General features: G+C 35.0%; 1 protein-coding gene across 2 annotated transcripts; it reads left to right on the top strand.

Moving 5' to 3' along the window:
* The first annotated feature begins 11,908 nt into the window (after positions 1–11,908).
* On the top strand, positions 11,909–21,981 carry LOC143246140 (lithocholate 6-beta-hydroxylase-like). Of its 2 annotated transcripts, none has more exons than XM_076492352.1 (5): positions 11,909–12,119; positions 18,720–18,816; positions 19,749–19,801; positions 20,390–20,486; positions 21,614–21,980. In XM_076492352.1, exons 1-5 carry the CDS (start codon positions 12,067–12,069, stop codon positions 21,791–21,793), a joined length of 480 nt encoding a protein of 159 aa, XP_076348467.1. In that variant the 5' UTR covers positions 11,909–12,066; the 3' UTR covers positions 21,794–21,980. The 2 variants fall into 2 exon arrangements, with proteins under 2 accessions (XP_076348467.1, XP_076348468.1); XM_076492353.1 differs by lacking the exon at positions 11,909–12,119 and adding an exon at positions 17,134–17,269 and having other exon boundaries at positions 21,614–21,981.
* The last annotated feature ends 438 nt before the right edge of the window (positions 21,982–22,419 follow it).

Here is a 22,419-nt window from a genome sequence, read left to right as displayed (position 1 = left end):
CAAACCATAACAGTTGTTGTGCACAGCAACTAATTATATTAACAGCGTCTAACCCTACGATATCTATCGTATCCCAACCAGCCTGTTGAGTCTTGCCATTGGACAAAAGGACTAGTCGGTACTGGATATAACATATGCAGTACGGTTCACATACTCGTATATTCTGCTTTACTTTCACTCGTGAGTTTGTAGAATAACATTTAAATTGGAATTACTGCGTTATGTTCTGGCAAACTGAAGGACATGTTGTCGAGGACTGCAGACAAAATTATTTATGGAATAAGGACTTCTTCCAAAAAAACCCAACTTTTTATAGGTCTTGGAAACCTAACCATTACAACCGAGACTGTGAGGAACCAGCATTTGTTAGTGCACCAAGTAAACAATACGCTTAAGTATTAGTTTTCCAGCCAAAACAGATCAAAGGAACAACATAGAGCCAGCCAAGCATGGAAAAATCAAAATTTACTGGCTTATTGGGCAAATTTCAACTGAGAATATTTCATTTACTCCAAATGAATAAAAATTTCATTATTTAAAGAAACCAATCCATGGGTTTAATGAGAGAAAGTATAATACGTAATTTAATAATTGGTTTTACAGCTACAAAAGTTTATCAAAAATTTGTTAATGAAATGGGAGAAATTGTCTCCAGAGGTGAAAGAAGATAAACTGATGCTAACAGGAAGTAGACCCAAAGTTTCATAGAGGAAAGTTGGAAGTTGAGGAGACACGTATGTGAGGTTAGGCCACCTTCATAATCTATGACCAGAAATTATCAGGAATACATTTATATCTGGTGACTGGACCAGATATAAATAAAATACTCCAGCCTGTCCTGATGAATTAATTTTTGGAAGAACTCGCATGGATCTGAAGAATAGAGATGTCGCCATTAGGGCCACGAACGCAACAAATCATTAGATTCAAGTCAAGGCTGAAATGGAATTTGAAGATGTGAAATTGTACAGGAAGTACATTACTACATCAGAAAACATATGTACTCACCTTTGAGGCAACGTGGAGGAAGTCTATTGGCAAATCTTCAGCCAATGAGTGATAGAGAACTAAGCGGTAGTCCTTGGGCGTGACCTATTCTAGATGTATTCATACTTGCTGGAAAAGATCGACTCTACTTGAAAAACGTTTTGATAGTGTTTTATTTAAACACTGGATCTTTAGAGGGGATACTGGTAAGTGCTAGTCGACTAAGCAAATAGAGAGAATATAACCTTTTTGCAGGAAACTGATTGTGACTCTTTGTTGATACCATTTGGGTTATGAATATCGAGAAGCACATGTGACCTGTTCCATCAACAGGAGAATTTAATGGGACAGTTAGCAGAGAAAAAGCGCTTATAGATACTGTAAAACTGAATCTGTTCAGAATCAGCCAACACTAAGAAATGTACATGCGGGAAGAAAATTGGTTGGTTGGTTGGTTGGTTGGTTTGGTGTTTTATGGCACAAAGCAGCTAGGCGATCTGCGCCACAGTAAGAGGAGTTCCTACTGCCATCACTTTGTAAAATATTCCTCTGACATAGTTTGTCCTCTACACAAGTTACAGCCCGAAGTCAAGAATGTGCTGGACACTGTTATTCATTTCGTTTATAGGATAACTCATGTCCAGAAGATACAAGTGGGCAAAATAGAACAATTACAATGAGTTCTTACAAAGTCTTTACATTTCGCAGCATTCTGTCACCTCCACATCATTCCATCAGCTGGAGAGAGAAACAGAATGATTCCTTTGAGTTGCTTGATGGGATTTTGTAGACAATTGGTGTAAACCATGTGCATGTCGTGAACAAAAAAACAAATGCCCACAAGAAACAACATGCGCAGTTACAGTATTACTGTGTTGGAGCATCAAATAATAGAGTTATTGTCGATGTACTTGGTTCTAGTTCACCTTACGGTTGTGATGGGCTATTGCACCAAATGGCCATAATTATATACTCTTCTAATAAGCAATCAAAAACCGAAGCCAGGAAATTTATTAGTATTTTCATTTCAATATTTCGAATGACTGTGAAACTTCACTCAAATCAGGGAAAGAAATTTGTGAGCCTTGTTTGCCAATGTATGCATATCGGATCCTTGGAATCAAAAGACCGCATTAACAGCTCTTCATGTATTATGTGACAGCATGATGGAGAGATGTAGCCATACATTTTGAAACTAATTAGCCAATTATGTGGATGAACATCATTAACATGAGATAAATATGTTCGCTGTTATTTATGGGTTATGGAATAACAATGCACGAAGGCACAGACAAGACATCGCTGACAAAATTGATATTTGAGAGAGGAAGAAATTCTTCGTTTAAGTTTAGTGTTACTCACGTTAAAATCCCCGTCACACAAAACATGCTCTCCCTTTCAACCGTGGGGACGTTATAATGTCACGGTCAATCTAACTATTCGTTGGTAAAAGAGTAGCCCAAGAGTTGACGATGGGTGATGATGACTAGCTGCCTTCCCTCCAGTCTTACACTGCAAATAGCGCAGATAGCCATCGTTTAGTTTTGCGCGAAATTCAAATAGTTACAAGAATCCTAGTATACCTATAACTCGGGGAAATAGTTCCAACAATCCTGGTATACCTATAACTCGGGGAAATAATTCCAAGAATCCTAGTATACCTATAACTCGGGAAAATAGTTCCAACAATCCTGGTATACCTATAACTCGGAGAAATAGTTCCAACAATCCCAGTATACCAATAACTCCGGGAAATAATTCCAAGAATCCTAGTATACCTATAACTCAGAGAAATAGTTCCAACAATCCTGGTATACCTATAACTCAGGGAAATAGTTCCAACAATCCTAGTATATCTATAACTCGGGGTAATAGTTCCAACAATCCTAGTATACCTATAACTCGGGGTAATAGTTTCAACAATCCCAGTATACCTATAACTCGGGGTAATAGTTCCAGGAATCCTAGTATACCTATAACTCGCGGAAATAGTTCCAGGAATCCTAGTATACCTATAACTCGGGGAAATAGTTCCAACAATCCTAGTATACCTATAACTCGGGGTAATAGTTTCAACAATCCCAGTATACCTATAACTCGGGGTAATAGTTCCAGGAATCCTAGTATACCTATAACTCGGGGAAATAGTTCCAGGAATCCTAGTATACCTATAACTCGGGGTAATAGTTCCAACAATCCTAGTATACCTATAACTCGGGGAAATAGTTCCAACAATCCTAGTATACCTATAACTCGGGGTAATAGTTCCAACAATCCCAGTATACCTATAACTCGGAGTAATAGTTCCAACAATCCTAGTATACCTATAACTCGCGGAAATAGTTCCAGGAATCCTAGTATACCTATAACTCGGGGAAATAGTTCCAACAATCCTAGTATACCTATAACTCGGGGTAATAGTTTCAACAATCCCAGTATACCTATAACTCGGGGTAATAGTTCCAGGAATCCTAGTATACCTATAACTCGGGGAAATAGTTCCAGGAATCCTAGTATACCTATAACTCGGGGAAATAGTTCCAACAATCCTAGTATACCTATAACTCGGGGTAATAGTTTCAACAATCCCAGTATACCTATAACTCGGGGTAATAGTTCCAGGAATCCTAGTATACCTATAACTCGGGGAAATAGTTCCAGGAATCCTAGTATACCTATAACTCGGGGTAATAGTTCCAACAATCCTAGTATACCTATAACTCGGGGTAATAGTTCCAACAATCCTAGTATACCTATAACTCGGGGAAATAGTTCCAACTATCCTGGTATATAGATGTCTCAGGAGTCTAGTTGCAACAGACCTTGTTTATCCGTGTCTCAAGAGGTAGTTGCAAAATTCCTAGTATATCAGTATAAATAATTCGAACATACGAGAAACATGAATAGATATGCAAAAATTAACAATTATTGCAGGTTCTGCTACTCTTCACCTCGAATGACGCCCGCTACAGCTTTCTCAAAGGCAGTATGGAATGCAACATCTTGCAGAAAAATGAAATACAAAAACAACAATCCGTTGAGAGAAACAGATGGAGTTTCGGGTGAAGGAAGTTTCTCTAAGTTTTACTGTGTCTTTAAGCACCACGTTTGTCTGAGGTCAACCAACGTTTCCATCAATGCAATGTTGAAGTCCTTAACTATTAAATACGCTTTGCTTCAGGCCTTGTTCTTCTCTTCTTTGATAAAAAACTGATTACAAGACGCATTTCACCTGTTTTTACATTGTGAGGCACCATGAAGCAGATCTTCTTGGAATTTGGTAACCTACTTTGAAATGGTCGTTTCTTGACATTTTTATTCTAAAGTGTTAAATAATAGTTCAGTATTTTTAGTAAAAACACGCTACAGAATAATAGTTGGGTATTTTTAGTATAAACATACAATACAAGAAGAGTTGGGTATTTTTAGTATAAACATACTATAGAACTATAGTTAGGTATTTTTATAGTATAAACATACTATAAAACAATAGTTAGGTATTTTTAATATAAACATACTATAGAACAAGAGTTGGGTATATTTAGTATAAACATACTATAGAACAAGAGTTGGGTATTTCTTGTATAAACACACTATAGAACAATAGTTTTCACGACTGGGTTGTTTTATTTTGAGGTTTATTTAAGTTAGTATATTTCATGAACATTTTTATCTTCGGTGAAGAGATGAACTATTCGTTCCTTGGTGGTTCAGCTGTGAACTTAGGAGTTTAAAACGCTCAGATTTAGGGTTTGATCTCTGAGATGATAACAAGACGTATTAGTTAGTTATTTGTGTACTTGTGTCTAATGACAATAATAATTTTTTCCGTGAAGTCCGTCTGTGTATGAACACAACATTTTTATTCACTCTGTTGTTATATTTAAGGTTAATGTTTTGTATATCACTTAAATTGTCTTAAACAACATTATCTATGTCGTATATGTTTTTATAAGTTTTTTTTTTTTCTTCTCTGTTAATATTCCAAGATTAAAATCACGAACTTTGACTTTTTGGAGAGAACAAACAAAACAAAACACACAGTCGAATTAGCACTTTGTTTTTCTTTTAACCAATATTTACAAATGTTTTGTTTGTTTGTTATTAAGCACATGGCTACACAAAGGGCTACCTGGGCTCTGCCCACTATGAGTATCGAAATCCAGATTCTAGCAGTATAAGTCCGCAGATATACCGTTGTGACATTAAGAAACACAAATAATTTTAATTGTCCTTGAAAGTATTTTAAACTTACGCAAGCATAAGTTTACTTCAGTGTACCTTTAGAAAATGTCGTTCCAACATTTCCAAAACTTTAGTTCACAATCATACACCCGGTATAACGAAATATAACATCAAAACCTTTGTTTGATGACAATGGAGCTCTAGGAACAGTGTGAAGAATACAGTCACGTGTTCGTTTACACGCTCTGTACACGCGCTAGTTCCTGCAGACGATTTATAAAAAGTAACGTCACACGCATCCATGCAATTCATTTGCCGACACAGTTTGACATTTAGACAGCCGCTACTCAACAGTACGGACATTTGTTTCTTATTCAGATCGATAGATAATTCTATATACCACGCTTCAGCTTTCCATTTATGAAGAACTTGCACAAAGACATTAAAATAAAGTGATGTGTGTACATAAACGTGACAGTCTGAGTAACCTGCTTAAGGCCTATCGATCAGGGTTAGAGAAACAGTAATAGAGTATATTGTGGAAGTTCCACAGGTGGCATATGTAACACGTAGAGTCTCCATTAGTTTCTGTTCTCCATCAGAACGTAAAGCTTTCCGAGAAAGAACCCTGCGCGAGGTTGATGGATTCTGACTATATGAACAATTTGCGTTTTGTGCAAATACGGTGATGGGAAGTAGTACATTTTGTGGTTAAGTAGAACAGTTGGTTATGAATACCTGTATAATTTGTTTTTCACAAAAAAAATTGAAACTTTTATTGAATTTGGTATATTAAAATCGCGATCGTTTGTTAAGATAAAATATTTGAAAGGATTTACATAATACTTGCTGGATTACCAAGTATCCGTAATATAGTAGAAAGTTTTAGGATTATGTCTCTTCCTGTCAAGGTAGGTCATAGCGATAAGCTTCCGTCGCTCACTCCTCTGCAGAGTCGATCTTCAACTAAAAGTAAAAGAATCCCAGCCACGGGTCAGGAGGAGTCCACTAAAGAAACCACAGTAGAGGAAATCTTAAGACCAATCATCGTTTCGTTGTCTCTTGTGGGATTGGATCTTAACATAACTAACAAGAAGAGAACCTCCACCTGTAGATCAACATGTTGGACTGTTCTGGTATATTCTGGACTAGCCATGGTTCATCTGTATTTGGTGTATAAACTGATTGTCTGGTCTCACTTCTGGAGCGGAACGTCGAGGAAAATGGTACTTATACAGGGTACCTCCTGTTTGCGAATTTTTTCCGTGATATTAATCATGGACAACTTGCTACTGAGAAAAATCCGAGTTTGGACACTTTATTCCTGGATTAATAAGACTCCCCAGGTACACGTAGGGAGGGTTCTCGAAAGTCGTCGGCGGTCAGTGAAGATTGGTTTGGCTATCAGCTGGATTTTCATCATTTTTCGAATTACTACAGACTTGACGTTCCACATTCACAATCCTCAAGAGCTGAAGGACTGTTTTACAGTCCTCTGGTTCAACATTACTACCGAAAATTTTATTTTAGGCCCAACTTTTGTCTTATCGCTCATAATGACAACACTGTTTGACTACGTGGTCTGGGGAAACTTTGCTTTTATTTGCCTCCATTTTGCTTTTCTGTGTGACGTTATGAAGATCCTACTAAAGCGTTTTAATCGTAAGTTACGAGTAACAAATACAGAAAGTATTTCTACTGGTAGAATTCGGGAAATACGAAAGGAATATAACGTTATTTGTTCATTGGTCGATTCAACGGATGACGTATTTTGTTTTCCCATCTTCCTTCTGTACTTTAACATAATAACTGATATCCTGATCTCTATCTACAACTCAGTTATAGACTCCTACGCTGATGATTTTAACTTTCTAAAATTCATCACCATTTCGTTTCGACTTCTCAATGACATTTGGATATTACTGGTCACGTCTCAGTTCCCTGCTGAAGTAGCAGAAGAGGCTAAAGAAACTGGACCACTTCTGCACACATTCACAGAAGAACCATTTGAGAGTTCCAACGAGTTTCAGTTTCATGCAACTTTATGTATCAGCAGAGCTTCCAAACAAAAACCTGTACTCACCCTTTGGAAAGTTTTTTCCTTGACCAAGAAAGTTATGTTTTTAGTTATTCTTCTCATTATGATTTTTACTATAATGATACTGCACATTAAGTCCACAAAATAATCGCTTTTATCATTGTTTCCTTCTATTCTTGTTTCAATCTTACAACTCTATCTAATCCAAAATCCCACACTCCTAATTCCCCTTAAAGACTTGGATTCCACACACCTCTCATCCCTTTCACAGCCAAGAATCCAATATTCCTAATATCTTCCATAGTCCTGGATTCCACAGCCCTCATTTTCCTCACAGCCCAGTATTTTATACCCCCACCACTCTCACGGTCAAGGGTTCTACAACCTTTATGGTTCTGACAGCCCAGGAGTCTACAGTTCTCATTTCTCACATATTTAGGGAAGCCACACTCCTTTTCGCTCTTAAAATCAAGCATTCTACATTCTCAAAGTCTAGGATTCTACTCTCATTGTTCTCACAGCCTGGGGTTCTAAATTCTCAAAGCCTAGGATCCTACCCTCCTCATTGTTCTTCCAACCTGGGGTTCTACATTCTCAAAGCCTAGGATTCTACCCTCATTGTTCTCACAGCCTGGGGTTCTAAATTCTCAAAGCCTAGGATCCTACCCTCCTCATTGTTCTCACAATCTGGGGTTCTATATTCTCAAAGCCTAGGATTCTACCCTCCTCATTGTTCTCACAGCCTGGGGTTCTAAATTCTCAAAGCCTAGGATCCTGCCCTCCTCATTGTTCTCACAACCTGGGGTTCTAAATTCTCAAAGCCTAGGATCCTACCCTCCTCATTGTTCTCACAGCCTGGGGTTCTAAATTCTCAAAGCCTAGGATCCTACCCTCCTCATTGTTCTTCCAACCTGGGGTTCTACATTCTCAAAGCCTAGGATTCTACCCCCCTCATTGTTCTCACAGCCTGGGGTTCTAAATTCTCAAAGCCTAGGATCCTACCCTCCTCATTGTTCTCACAACCTGGGGTTCTACATTCTCAAAGCCTAGGATCCTACCCTCCTCATTGTTCTCACAGCCTGGGGTTCTAAATTCTCAAAGCCTAGGATCCTACCCTCCTCATTGTTCTCACAACCTGGGGTTCTACATTCTCAAAGCCTAGGATCCTACCCTCCTCATTGTTCTCACAGCCTGGGGTTCTAAATTCTCAAAGCCTAGGATCCTACCCTCCTCATTGTTCTCACAGCCTGGGGTTCTAAATTCTCAAAGCCTAGGATTCTACCCTCCTCATTGTTCTCACAGCCTGGGGTTCTAAATTCCCCATTGTTCTATCTTCGTTTCATTGTTTTACTCCACTCCCGACCTACTTACACCACTCTAAAGGTTCCAAACACAGTACTGAAACTACTGAAAAGAGATAAAAGCAAAGATGACATCATCCGTCACTGAGGGAGAAGAACTGTTCACGTTTGTACAGGGAAGCTTTGTGTTGTTGGTACGTGTTTTCTTTATGATTTGAATTATTTATGTGACGTATGGACATCTTGAAGCATTGCGAAAAAGCAACATTTGAATAGTGTCAATCGTTGTAACATTTATTATGCCACTCTTTGTTATTCGGTCAATAATGTAGTGTTATAATTATAACATTTATAGAGTTACTACTTTTTTGTCCTGTTAGCTGTTTAGCATGTTATATAATTCTGCACGTGCATGTGTTTGAGATACTAGATCAGAATATTTTATAAGAAAAGACTTATATAGAAGTCTTAGCATTTCAGTATACTATTTTTTGAATATGTCTGACTTGGTTGATTTCTTGTAAGCTGTTACTTCACTTTATTCAAAGAAGTTAAAAGTTGTACACTCCTTACATCATTACGTCTGTTTACATTATAGTAACATTAATGTGTGATAATGTGATTTTCTTAGGCGTTTGAACATTATCTTAATCAGAATTGTTTAATGTTCTTTAACATCGAACAGTTGTTTGTTAAAAAGTGGTTGTCATTGTCAGATGAATAAAAAAGGAAAAATTTCATTGGTTCGTTTACTTTTACAAAACTGGTGAAGCAAAAATGTTAACGCTAACATGACGATTTAAACAGTTTTTACGGAAAGCATAACACACACAATAAATGTGCGATAAAACGCTGAGACTACGTTCAAAATTTACTTTTTCTCGGTTGTTGACCAATTAGAGAACTGCTTTTGGCCAATTAAAAAACTGCTTCTTATCATGATGAAACTTTGTAGAATGGACGGCAACTACCTGTTGAGGAGACACAAGTGCAGAGGACGATGTTTCGAAAGTCTTTCGCCTTTCGTCTTCAAGGACGACGTTTCAAAAGACGAAAGGCGGAAGACTTTCAGTGCCACATTTTATCAGGGAGGTCTGAATTTTGCGCAAGGTTACATGAGGGCTATTTGCACTAGTCGTCTCTAATTTAGCAGTGTAAGACTAGAGGGAAGGCAGCTAGTCACCACTACCAACCACGAACTCATGGGGCGTTATAAGGTTTGTTCAATCCCACTCTTCGGTCATGAAATGGCCCATGATGGCCAGGTGGGTAAAGGCGTTCGACTCGTAATTTTAGGGTCGCGGGTTCGAATCTCCGTCACACCAAACATGCTCGCCCTTTCAACCGTGGGGGCGTTATAACGGTACAATCAATCCCACTATTCGTTGGTAAAAGAATAGCTTAAGAGTTGGCGGTTGGTGGTGATGACTAGCTGCCTTCCCTCTAGTCTTACACTGCTAAATTAGGGCCGGCTAGCATAGATAGCCGTCGAGTAACTTTGTGCGAAATTGAAAAAACAAAAACAAAACAAACCCTCGTGTAGGTTTGCGCGAAATTCAAAAACAAATAAATTATCATAGAAGTTCGTTTTCACCACACTATTCTCGTTAGTATTTTCTTACTTTGATAATTTTTCGTACTTATCTGTTGTATTTCTCGAACAGGTCATTAGTTTTGTTGGGTTAAACCCGTCAATCTCTCCTACAGCTTTTTCAATATTATCTTTAATGGTATTTACACTGCTGGCCAAAATCTTAAGGCCAATGAACATGAAGAAAAAATATGCATTTTGCGTTGTTAGACTCAACCACTTATTTGAGTAGAGCTTTGAAATATGAAAATAAGAAAAGGGAAATAAAAAATAAATAACATTCGAGCCAGCCTTCTGCAAACGCTTATATCGACCATATCAAAGCAAATGTTTGAAGTTATTCGCAATGACGGCTGTGCAACTCACTACTGAGACATCTTGTTGGGTATTTCAAACCCTGTTTAGGTCTTTTTTTTGGGTATGGTCTTAAACTTATGACCAGCTAGTATTTAGGATAATTTTGTAGTGTTAACATTTTCCCTATTAAATGCTAAAAATTTTTTTTTTATTTTTCCTTTTCTTACTTTCATCTTTCGAAGCTCTACATAAATAAGTGGTTGAGGCTAACATCACAAAAAGCATATTTTTAGAATCATTATTATTTTCTCTTTCATCATATTTATTTTACCGTATTTTAGAGTATTTATTTTAACTGTCTCATTTTGCACAATTTCGTCACGCTCTTTTTTTACGTTTTTTTTTTTTTTTTCCCGTACTGTTGACTTATTAAGTCACATGAATATATAACCATTATATACATCCGAACGAGTCTGGGTTTAAAACTAAACAAGTGGAATTTGGTAGTTTCAGGCCTATTGAACGTTACATGTCAGACGTAAAAGACGTATAATTAAATTCAGATATAAAAGAAAATGGTAAAATGTTGACTGTAATCACATTATTTTAGACCCACAGGAGAACAACATTGAGTTAAGATATTAGCGACATCTACTGGATTTAATATAAAGTTCTGATAACTGAAAATAACTTTTTCACGGTGTGTACATGAACTATCAAGTCTATCCTATTCGTTAATAAAAACAAAGCACATTTAAGGAAACTAATTATGAGGAGGTCAGAGTTCAAGTAAAATTTAAGGGCTCTGATGCCCAAGAATGTATCATGAAAACATCTTTACAAAATCTTAACACTTAATTCAAAAAACCTGATGTGCACGAAGATCTTGTAATGTTTACCGCTAATCTGCAAAAGTTTTAAACGCATATGTTTTCAACATAGATTAATTACTCATCAATAACTTTCGTAAGTAAGAGCTGGGTGAATTACACCTCACCCAAAAAGGAGTTAATAGAAATAACTTAGTTCTCGTGGGATTACCTACTCAAGTGGTTACATGAGAATTTTGAATCTGTACAAAAGATATCTATCTACCAACGAAAGTAACAATTGTTTGGTTTTTTTTTTTTAAATTTTGCGCAATGCTACACGAGGGCTATCTGCGCTAACCGTCCCTAATTTAGCAGCATAAGACTAGAGGGAATGCAGCGAGTCACATCCACCCATCGTCAACCCTTGGGCTACTCTTTTATCAATGAATAGTGGGATTGACTGTAACTTTTAAAGCCCCTACGGCTGGAAGGGCAAACATGTTTGGTGTGACGGTGATTCGAAAAAGTAACAAGACGCGAGACCTTGCAACTAACTCACTGCCGATGATGACGTTGAAACATAAAGTCAGCCTTATCGTATATGGTCGTTAAAAGGTTTAATTGCCTATTTATTTCATGTTTACGTCATTATTTTAGCAACATAGTCAAGCTAGTGTTACTTTGAAATACACAGGAAGGACACGCTCACATACATGCATATAGCAAGCACCAATCGGTTATAGATGTGAAGATAACGAAGCTTGCTTCCGCCAGGCGTCTTAACTACAAGTGACGAAATACAGCTATAAATTCGAACCAAACTCCAATTATTTAAATCAGAAGAAAGCGGTAGACATGTTTTTACTGGTCGTTACAGTTCTGGTGTTACTAGCAATAACGTGGTTCAGGTACGTGTTCCCTTATACATGATAATTAATACAGATTTGAAAAACCAAATCAGAGAAACGAAACAACCTAAGGTTTCAGGTAAGTTCTGATTAGTTTAAATAGAAATGGCTGCGTAGTTGAAGGCAACAATGAAACCACCAAGAACCAGTTTCTCCCTGTATTAAGTATGTATTATGTAGATCTTACAAGAAGCGAGATATTTTGAACGTTACTTCAGTTTTAATATTCAAACTAAAAATACAAATACGAAATGTTGACCGTTTAATTCTAACTTACAAATACTAAAACATATTCACCTTAGTCCACAAGTTCCAGTTAAGGTAGAAACAGAAAAAGATTTATATATGACCAATAAATGTAAGGTTCCAAAACTAGCGCATTTAACTTCATCAGCAAAAAAAAAAAAAGGTTAAAATTAGAGTGTAGATATAAAGTTATGACCAGTTTTTTAATCGAAAGGTTAAAAGTTACATAGTGTTTCAGTAGTACTTTGATAGTTTGAAATATTTAACTTCAGATTTGTTTAGTACCAAGTATAAAGATTAAAACCGGCTGTGGTCACTTCTGGTATCGTAACCAAGGTTTTAGCGTTAAAACCGTTTGGAGAGGGCTGGTCAGTTTAAGATATTGCATACACAAAAGGCTCAGAAACTCACGCAAAACAAATGACCTATAATTGGTCCAAGATGTGTCACTTAGACAATTTTTTTAGTTTCACGAAAACTATGGCTTTATCCCATTCTCAATTCCAAGATAGAGTCTTCAATCGCCGTAGCACTTTTAGGCACGACTATATTAAACTATGTATTAACCATGTTATTGAAATACTACCAAGCATGTGGCGCGCTATACCTAATTAGATTTTTTAGTCAGCATCTCTACCAAATTAGACTAAGTCAACCTACGAGACATTGAGAATGGTTAAATGTACCAGTCGAAAGGGTTTAACCTTTAGTTCTAAATCAATTAGAACAAGTCGGTTAAGAGGTTAGAAGTACGAACTGAAAAGGAAACAAAACAACTCCATAAACACTCAAGAGCTGCTCAGAACTTGTGTGATGACGGGGTTAGTAGCTAGCAATAAGTTTACTTTACAATTTAAAATTCGAGTTTGGTTTTTAGTTGAGAGACAATACGACCTATTGTATAGTTTTATATTATAAACAACGAAATGAAAATAAGTTAATAAGGGAAAAGTTAGCAAGTAAACATTTCGAGAAAATGACACGTGCTTATTATCAGGGACATAGTGTTTGTTTGTTTTTTAATTTCGTGCAAAGAAACACGAGGGCTATCTGCGCTAGCCATTCCTAATTTAGCAGCGTAAGACTAGAGGGAAGGCAGCTAGTCAACACCACCCATCGCCAACTCTTGGGCTACTCTTTTACCAAAGAATAGTGGAATTGACCGCACATTATAATGCCCCCACGGTTGAAAGGGCGAACATGTTTGGTGTGACGAGGATTCAAACCTGCGACTCTCGGATTACAAGTCGAGTGCCTTAACCATCTATCCATATCGGGCATTTTCATAACAAAGTAAAACGTATAAAACATTGTAAGAGAGAGAAATCCACAAAGAATGACGAAAATTAAACTTCAGATTTCCTTCAAAAGCTAAGGAGTGACTTTACATTATAATTTGGTGAATATTAAAAAAAAGAGTAAGTTAAATCCAGAATTTTCCAAAGAGGATGGTTTTGGAGGCATCTTTTCGAGACAACTTTTGTTTACTATTTGATATATATTTTAAGTGAATACATTCTAAAGTCACCATACATTCAGTATATATAACCACAACCATATTCTCAACATTATTGACTAATTGCCAACTTTCTGTGCTTGTGTTATTATCTCTTTATGTTTCGCTTTCAACTGAGATACGTATGATTGCACCTGCAATTCGGTAGGGAAGATCGAAGAATCATAATTGTAAGGAGTGGGACAAGCAGTCAGGAACACTTTGAAAGCAGCTACAGTCATAACATTGTGCTCTATTCGCTATACAATATTTACTAATATAGTTTTTAACAGTTTCTGGATACTTCTGTGTCATTTGGAGACATCCACGCTTCTTGTGCTAGGTACAACGCTAAAATCAGGGGTTCGATTCCCTTCGGTGCGCTCAGCAGATAACCCGTTGTGGCTTTGCTATAAGAAAACACACATAAACACACACATTCTTGTGCTAGGCTGCTGCTCTCGATTCACTGACGGAGTTTTGTCACCTTATCGCTTCAAACCACTTTTTGCAGCCACAATTATGTCCAAAACTTTCAGTTTAAATTAATGAAAACCGGATTGGGTAAGTTTTTTTAAACACAAAATTGTTCCCCACTGGCTGGTGAGAAACCTGTTTGAGAAACCTGTTAAAGTAAATTCGTTCTGATAGAAACACTATAAATTCTTTATTTACATATCTTAAGAAAACATTCACACAAATTGTGCTGCAGTATAATAGCTCAGTTTGAGCACTACAGAAATAATTGATGTAGTTAATATTAAAAAACAAACTACGTTTCACAGTCAACTGCTATAATGACAAATCCAAAGAAGGAACTCTGGTACAAGTTACTGTTGTAACAATAGAGAAAAATAAACTCTGCTCAACATACTTCTGCAGTAAGTTCATCAGCATTTCCAAGGCTCATTAGCATTGCTATTCGTACTGTTCTGACGTCAGAGAAGAATTATGCACTCTGTAAGGTAAAAGAACCCCACAAAAACAGCATGAAATGGCTTAATAATTTCAAACTAAGGCATATACATATTTGTTACTTTTAATTTTGGTGTTATTTAACCTGAGAGACCATGAGGAAGTACATCTCGTTTTATGAGGTTTTCTAAAAGTGCTTATAGGCGTGTTGTCAATTTTTGTGACGTCACCAATTTTGAATAAGATAATTGGTCACATGTCATGTATACAGTGAGACCTTAATCATTTACACTTTGTTATGACTCAAGTTAATATGAAAGATTTACTTTTTCTACCCTAGTTATTTGTCTCTTATAATCCTTAAATAAAAAATTCTAGACAGGTCTTTGCTTAAAATTTATTCTTTCAGTGGATTATTTTAAACAATATAGGTATATTTGTAATATGACATAGGATAGGTAAATTAAGGACCTAACATTTCATGACTTTAAATATGACGACGTCAGCTGCTCTTGCAAGTTCTAAAGATATTGTAAGGTAGATGTACTGAAGAATTATTAAGTTATTTGAAACCAACGTAGTTGCTCAATTCTGTGTGAATAACTAAAGTCACTTCTATTGGTAGAAGCTCGTTGGAACAAACCAGAAAGGTTATTAACATCACATTTTAACCCAACTTTTATTTCAACCGAAATTACACATTTCTAGTCGATTTTACCGTGCAATTTAAAAGAAACGGTTACACACATTGAATTTTAGGTTTCCATACATTTACCTTGTTTTAATTCGACTTATCTGGTTGGGGCTAATCACGTTATGTTTCTGACAACAGCTGGCTGTGTACAAGCATTATATATGTAAAAACGAGCCGTTTTTGCATATATATTTCTCTACAAGCGGGTTTTCTCGACATCACTGTACAAGTATTGCTCATGCGAAAGTTTATCAACATTTCCAAGGCCCACTTAACTTTGCTATTCGTACTGTCGTGAAGTCAGTAAAACATGCACGTATCATGAACCACGAGAATAATTATGCTCTCTGTAGTCGAAAACACAGCATGACGTTACATATGAACTTCAGTTGTAAGAAATAAAAATATTTGTTTCTGTTATTTTGGTTTTATTTTATCTTGAAAGAGAACACTTTCTGGGACCCTGCCCAAATATTGTTTGTTTGTCCGGTTTTTCAATCTTGCGCAATGCTACACGAGTGTTATTTGCGTTAGCCGTCCCTAATTTAGCAGTTTAAGACTTGGAGGAATACAGCTAGTCATCACCACACACCGCCAACTGTTAGGCTACTTTTTTAATACAGCAATATTTATTCATATCATTATAATCCTTCACACATCTACAATAGTTTTACTGATCTTTAATTATATTCATTATTTTTAATTATTATTTAAGTACTACGTTCTCTTTTAAACCCTCTCTCAAATTCCTCTTTCTTGGTTTTCTCTCTCTCTCTCTTTGTTTAATTTTTCTCTTAATATTTTTTCTCATTCACATAATCTGCGACCTTTCTCTCTTGTCTTGTCTGTTTACTTTTGTTACGTACTAAGTTTCTATGCACGAATATTTTGTTCTTTTAAACATCTGTTTTTATATTATTTTGGTGTTCCAGGTATTTCTCCTTATTCTCTCCATTGTTTCATATCGATGCACTAATTGTTATATTGAACTGTAGTCTAAAGTGAAACTTATCTTCATAAAATGTTTACACTTCTAACACCACTAATATAACATTGGGTGTGTTCTACTGGGTTAATGAAACTATTGTGAATTACGGTACACGTAATAATAATGAATTAATTTATTTTTTCAATAATATTTGCTGTATTCTAGATGTAGCAGCTGTCGCTGTAAATCACTGACCAACACTGAACTCAATGAATCATAAACTCAACAATTCTTTCAATCCACGCAGTATAGTAATGTTCTGAAAGTTACGTCTTCATTCATAAAATTAAGGTTACAAAAATAACAACATGACCCAGGTTTGGCCTATTATAAAGTAGTAGTACAACTCAATTAAGTCTTAGTTGTAGAATGAGAAAATAAAGATACTTCAGGTGAAAGTGTTTCAAGTTAAAGTCGGATGATAAATGAATAAATTATAGAAAAGTGAAGATAAAGATGGGTAATGTAAATGGCTTATAGTGATAGGTAAAATGCAATACATAAAAAACAAGCAAATTTACAATGAATAAAAGAAACGCTAATTAATACCTAGAGGTACTTTGAATACCTGTGTATTAAATACGCTCGATACATTCACGACTGTATGTGTATATGATATCAACACATGCACGTTTGTAAAGAAAGACAAACGAAACATCCAACTTATAAAATTACAAAAAACACTCTAACCGCCAGGTGTCGCAGTCACACATTATAAAAATATAGTGAAGAAACTGCACCAAATAATAACCAGTAAAGATGATGTTGTTGGTCGTTACTGTTCTAATGTTATTGGTGGTGACGTGGTTCAGGTAGGTGGCTTTACAGACAACTAGATAGAAACTGTTTTGTTAACAAAATAAATCAAGGAGATGACATACAGGAAAATAATAACCTAATTAGTGTTTAAGTAGAAATTACTACGAAGTGAGTTGAGTGAAACAGATAGATCCATGAAGAATCAGAGTTTTCCTGGTTTGTATTACATAGATTTTGTAACAAATGTAAAAACGTATTTAGAATGTTAAACTTGAAAGGTTTTAATTCTGAAACTTGCAATAGAAAAATGAAATCTATATGTATCGATCTTTAATTTTCTATTTAAACTTAGAAATATTAAAACATATTTTGAATGTTAAACTTGAAAGGCTCTAACTTATCATATTTAAACACGACGTATTATTTTATCCTCACAGAATTTTATGAATTCATTACAGACACGTTATTGTAACTTTAGTTAAAATGAAAGTCTAAATTTTTCTACCCTACTTATTTGTCTCTTATGGTCCTGAAATAAAAAAAATTCTAGAAAGGTCTATGCTTATGATTTATCCTTTCAGTGGATTATTTCAAATAATATACGTATATTTGTAAAATGATATAGGATGGGTACATTAAGGACTTACCATTTACTGACAGTAAATCTGTTAACGTTAGCTACTATTACAACGTGCATATGTTTTGTAAATTAGATACACTGTACAATTCTTCAGATGTTTGAAACCAGCGTAGTTGCTTAATTCTGTCTCAATAACTAAAGTCACTTCTATTGGTAATAGCTCTTTGGAACATCTCAGAAAGGTCATGAAGATCATATTTTAACCCAACTTTTATTTCAACTGAAATTATACATTTCTAGTTGAATTTGCCGTACAATTTAAAAGAGTTAAACACATTGAATTGAAGGTTTCCATACATTTATCTTGTTTTAATTTAACTTATCCGGTTAGGGATCATCACGTTACGTTTGTGGCAACAGATGAGCTGACTATGTACAAGCATTCCTCATGCGAAAGTTTATCAACATTTCCAAGGCCCCCTTAACTTTGCTATTCGTACTCTCGTGACGTCAGTGAAATGTGTACATACCATGAACCACGAGAATAATTATGCTCTCTATAGGCTATAACACAGCAGGACGTGACATATAAACTTCAAAAGAGAGAAATAGAAATATTTGTTTCTTTTATTTTGGTTTTATTTCAACTTCAAAGAGTTACTTTCGGAGACTCTGCCGAAGTAAATCTAGGTTCATGAGGAAGGATTTCGTAACTTTAACAAACCATGAAGAATCAGTATTAGGATTAGGGAAAGTACAGATGGCATCATGATTTAGGTAATGGAAGATTGGGTGTAGATTGCAGATAGAACTTCTCATGAAACGGCTATCAGATTTGTTCAGAACCCTACGTACGTAACCCTATAAACATACAGTCTAAACCAGTAAGAGTGGCGTAACAGTTTCGTCTTTTTCTACCACAGGTGGCGACAGAAGAAGTTGTCTTTCTTTCAAGACCTTGGCATTCCAGGACCACAACCAAACTTTTTCTTTGGAAACTTGAGAGAATTTCAAACCAAGGTTTCGAAAAAAAATTATTTGAATTCTAATATTTCAAACAAAATTCGAGAAAATCTATTATTATAAGTTTAAATTAAGTTTCTTAGAAGTTGAAAATTTTTTAAAAAATCAACGAATTGGGAGTTTGGAGCTATCACATCAACATGTTTGGTTTCAGTTTTGTTTAAATATGAAATACAACAACTAAACCATTTTTACGATATAAAATTTTTTCCTCTCAAGGTCTAAGTTTACAGAATAAGGATATTGGGATTTCAACTCATTTAAACCAAGTAAAATATTGTAAAAAATGTAAAATGTGGGCTACGAAAAATAAGATAAAATAAGATTAATTTCGATAGAAACATTATATATAAATAGTTTAAACTTTATTTGTAAATAAAAAAACACTACCAATCAATATCAATGCAAACATTTTCAGAAATTTATTGAAATAGTAAAACAGAAGCACTGAACAAACAATTGCTGGAGTTAACAGTAAAAATAATTCACCATCAACTGCTGTAGCAGCAGATCATATGAAACATCTCTGCACTAATTGATGCTACAATAAGACCATGAAAAGCAATACATCTTTACTTTAATCACACTATGTATTACAATCTTACAAAACTACTCACTATTGTTATTGTTATGTACTCAACATTTATACTTAAGATGGTTTGATTAACTTTGTTTAACTCTAAGATTCATTGTTAAATATGTACAGTAAATATTTTAATAATGAAACTTTACATAAGTGGTCAATAAGCTGTCAACATTTTATCTGTACTATAGGCTAAATAATTCTCAGCTTATTGGTTAGTGCTTAGTAATTCTCAAAAGTTGATCAACTTTATCGTAACTATTTTCGATGGATTACAGCTTTGGTTAAATTTTTACTTTATTTTCAACATAGATAATTAATGTGTATATTTTTCTCTCTATTAAAGGGTGCTATTAAATGTCATGAAGAATGGATAAAAAAGTATGGGAAGATTTGTGGGTAAGTTGTTTTACAGCTTTCAGAAAATGACCAAATAGTTTATTTGTTAACGTGATTTTTTGATACATCTAATAGGTGGCGTCACCTACAAAACGAAGGTAGAAACTCTTCCCTCACTTCACTCTGTTGTTGCTGGATGACATCAAACACAAATATTAAAGACAGTTTTATATTTATCTCTAATTCTTCATGGAAAGTACCAAATACAAAACCGGACATGAATTTATTTGTTCTAATTTATTGTTTTACAAACATAATTAAAATAATGAAAGAAAAGTAACGTAAAACTATTGCTTCTAACTGTGCAACTAATAAATCAATCAAATGTAATATAACATTGTTCTAGATAGATAAAGATAATATATAACGTATTAATATACATTTCTATATTATTACCAGATTTTCCTTTAACCCTTCACTATTAAATCATGTCTTTCACAAATGTATTTTACACTTTATTTTCCATTCTGTCACATGAGACATTTTTTACAGTTTTGTTAAAATAGCGAAATTCGCAGCATAAAACAATTTAATAAGCGTTTTTCTTTCACGTATCTGTTACTGAATATTTTAATATTTATTTCCTAGATTCTACTTCGGACGATTACCTGTAATTATTGTAGCGGATTTGGACGTTTTGCGACAAATTCAAATTAAGGATTTTCAAAAGATTACGGGCCGACCGGTAAGAAAGCGCCACCTACAAAATAATTTGAAAATCACAAGTTTAATTAACCAAACAATGCCACACACGGAATATTTCAAAAAACCAGAATTCTTTAAAGTAGGTAATCTAAAATAAGGACATAATGTGTGAATAATTAAATCATAACACTAAAATAAGTGACATTTCTCATCCATAAATAGTTTAGAATATACCTGCTGTATGGTATTGTCATGCGTACTGTTTTCTCAATTTTCGTACAAGTATTTTGCATGTGAATGTGATACCAATGTAATGATAAAAACATAAATATGCAGTAGAATAGTAATAGGTGTGGGACACAAACCTGTTTAAAATAGTTACTACAGTCGTACATCTGATATAAAGAGTAAAAGTGGAAATATGTAGAAGCTATGATTTTTTTCTCTCACCAATACATCTTTAACCATTCCGTTAAGCCTGAGGGCTAAGCGTTATGTCTGAGGGCTTATAACGATAAAAATAAGTTTTGATACTCGCGGTTGATAGGATACAGATAGTCCACTGTGAAGCTTTGCTCAAAAAACAATAATTTTAATCTAGTAATTACTGATTATTAATGGCCCGGAATGGCCAAGTGTGTTAAGGCATTCGACTCCTCATCTGAGGGTCCCGAGTTCGAATTCCCGTCACATCAAACGTGCTCGCCCTTTTAGCCGTAGGGGTGTCATAATGTGACCGTCAATCCCACTATTCGTTAGTAAAAAAAAAGTAGCCCAAGAGTTGGCGGTGGGTGGTGAGGACTAGCTGCTTTCCCTCTAGTCTTACACTGCTAAATTAGGGACGGCTAGCACAGATAGCCCTCGAGTAGCTTTGTGCGAAATTCAAAAAGAAACATTTTATTGGTACGAATACCTTTAAAAAATAATCCATCAGACTGTTTATAAATTGATCTTTTAGCCTAATTGTTACTTTTCTTAAAATATTATAATTGAATTACAAATATTGTCGGTAGTGTACCTATCAGCAACATTTCATAATGTTTTTTTTTTATTTTGTCACAGAGGTTTACCCTAAATTAAGGTATTTTCATCTTGGCACAGAGGTTTACCCTAAACTAAGGTGTTTTTATCTCAGCCAATGCTTAGACATATTTCTTATCATCATAGATGCTAATCCCTGGAGGTGCGCAGCCATTGAAAGAGTTTAAATCACACCTGATTTATATTCGTGGAAAACACTGGAAGGAAGTTCGTAGTCTTCTCACTCCAACCTTCAGTTCCAGTAAGATGAAACAGGTAAGTATTGTATTTATTCTACAACTTAAACATTGTTTCAATGTAGTCTGATAACAGTAACTATCGTCAGACACTTCTCACATAAATCTACGTTATCATATTTTACATGTTTAAAAGCTGCTGCAGAGATCAAACAATGTCTTTTCATCATCAAACCCTCAGGTGCCGCTCTTGTAGAAAATATAAAATATATGTATTTCTGTCTTTCTGTATATTAATATATCTACCTGTACTGTCTGTTCGTTTATTTTTTCCTTTGTATTTCTGCATTTTCTTCTCTCTCTCTCTCTCCTCTGTATAAATATGTTTTGTCTTTCAGTACATTCATCTGTTTATTCGTTTATTTTTCCATTTCTGTATTTTCTTCTCTCTCTCGTCTGTATAAATATGTTTCTGTCTTTCAGTAGATTCATCTGTTTATTCGCTTATTTTTTCCATTTCTGTATTTTCTTCTCTCTCTCTCCTCTGTATAAATATGTTTCTGTCTTTCAGTACATTCATCTGTCTTGTCTGTACTGTCTATTAATCTACTACATCTATAGATAGTTGAAGAAAGAAGAAAATTCTACTGTTTTAATTCTCAAGTTTCAGATTTTACAAACGTTTTGTTTTAATTACTTATCTCAAAAAGAACTAAAAATCATGAAGCTTTTATAAATCATTTTATTATTTTCTCT

Source organism: Tachypleus tridentatus, chromosome 3, assembly GCF_004210375.1.
Source record: "Tachypleus tridentatus isolate NWPU-2018 chromosome 3, ASM421037v1, whole genome shotgun sequence".
Lineage (NCBI taxonomy): Eukaryota > Metazoa > Arthropoda > Merostomata > Xiphosura > Limulidae > Tachypleus > Tachypleus tridentatus.
Note: the sequence above shows the minus strand (reverse complement) of the source record. Positions and strands in the feature narration are given on the sequence as shown.

Coding starts and splice junctions, on each gene's coding strand:
- LOC143246140 (XM_076492353.1), top strand. CDS start 17,217: ATGATGTTGTTGGTCGTTACTGTTCTAATGTTATTGGTGGTGACGTGG. Junction 17,270..18,719: donor TTGGTGGTGACGTGGTTCAG/GTAGGTGGCTTT, acceptor TTTCTACCACAG/GTGGCGACAGAAGAAGTTGT. Junction 20,487..21,613: donor AAAAGATTACGGGCCGACCG/GTAAGAAAGCGC, acceptor TTATCATCATAG/ATGCTAATCCCTGGAGGTGC.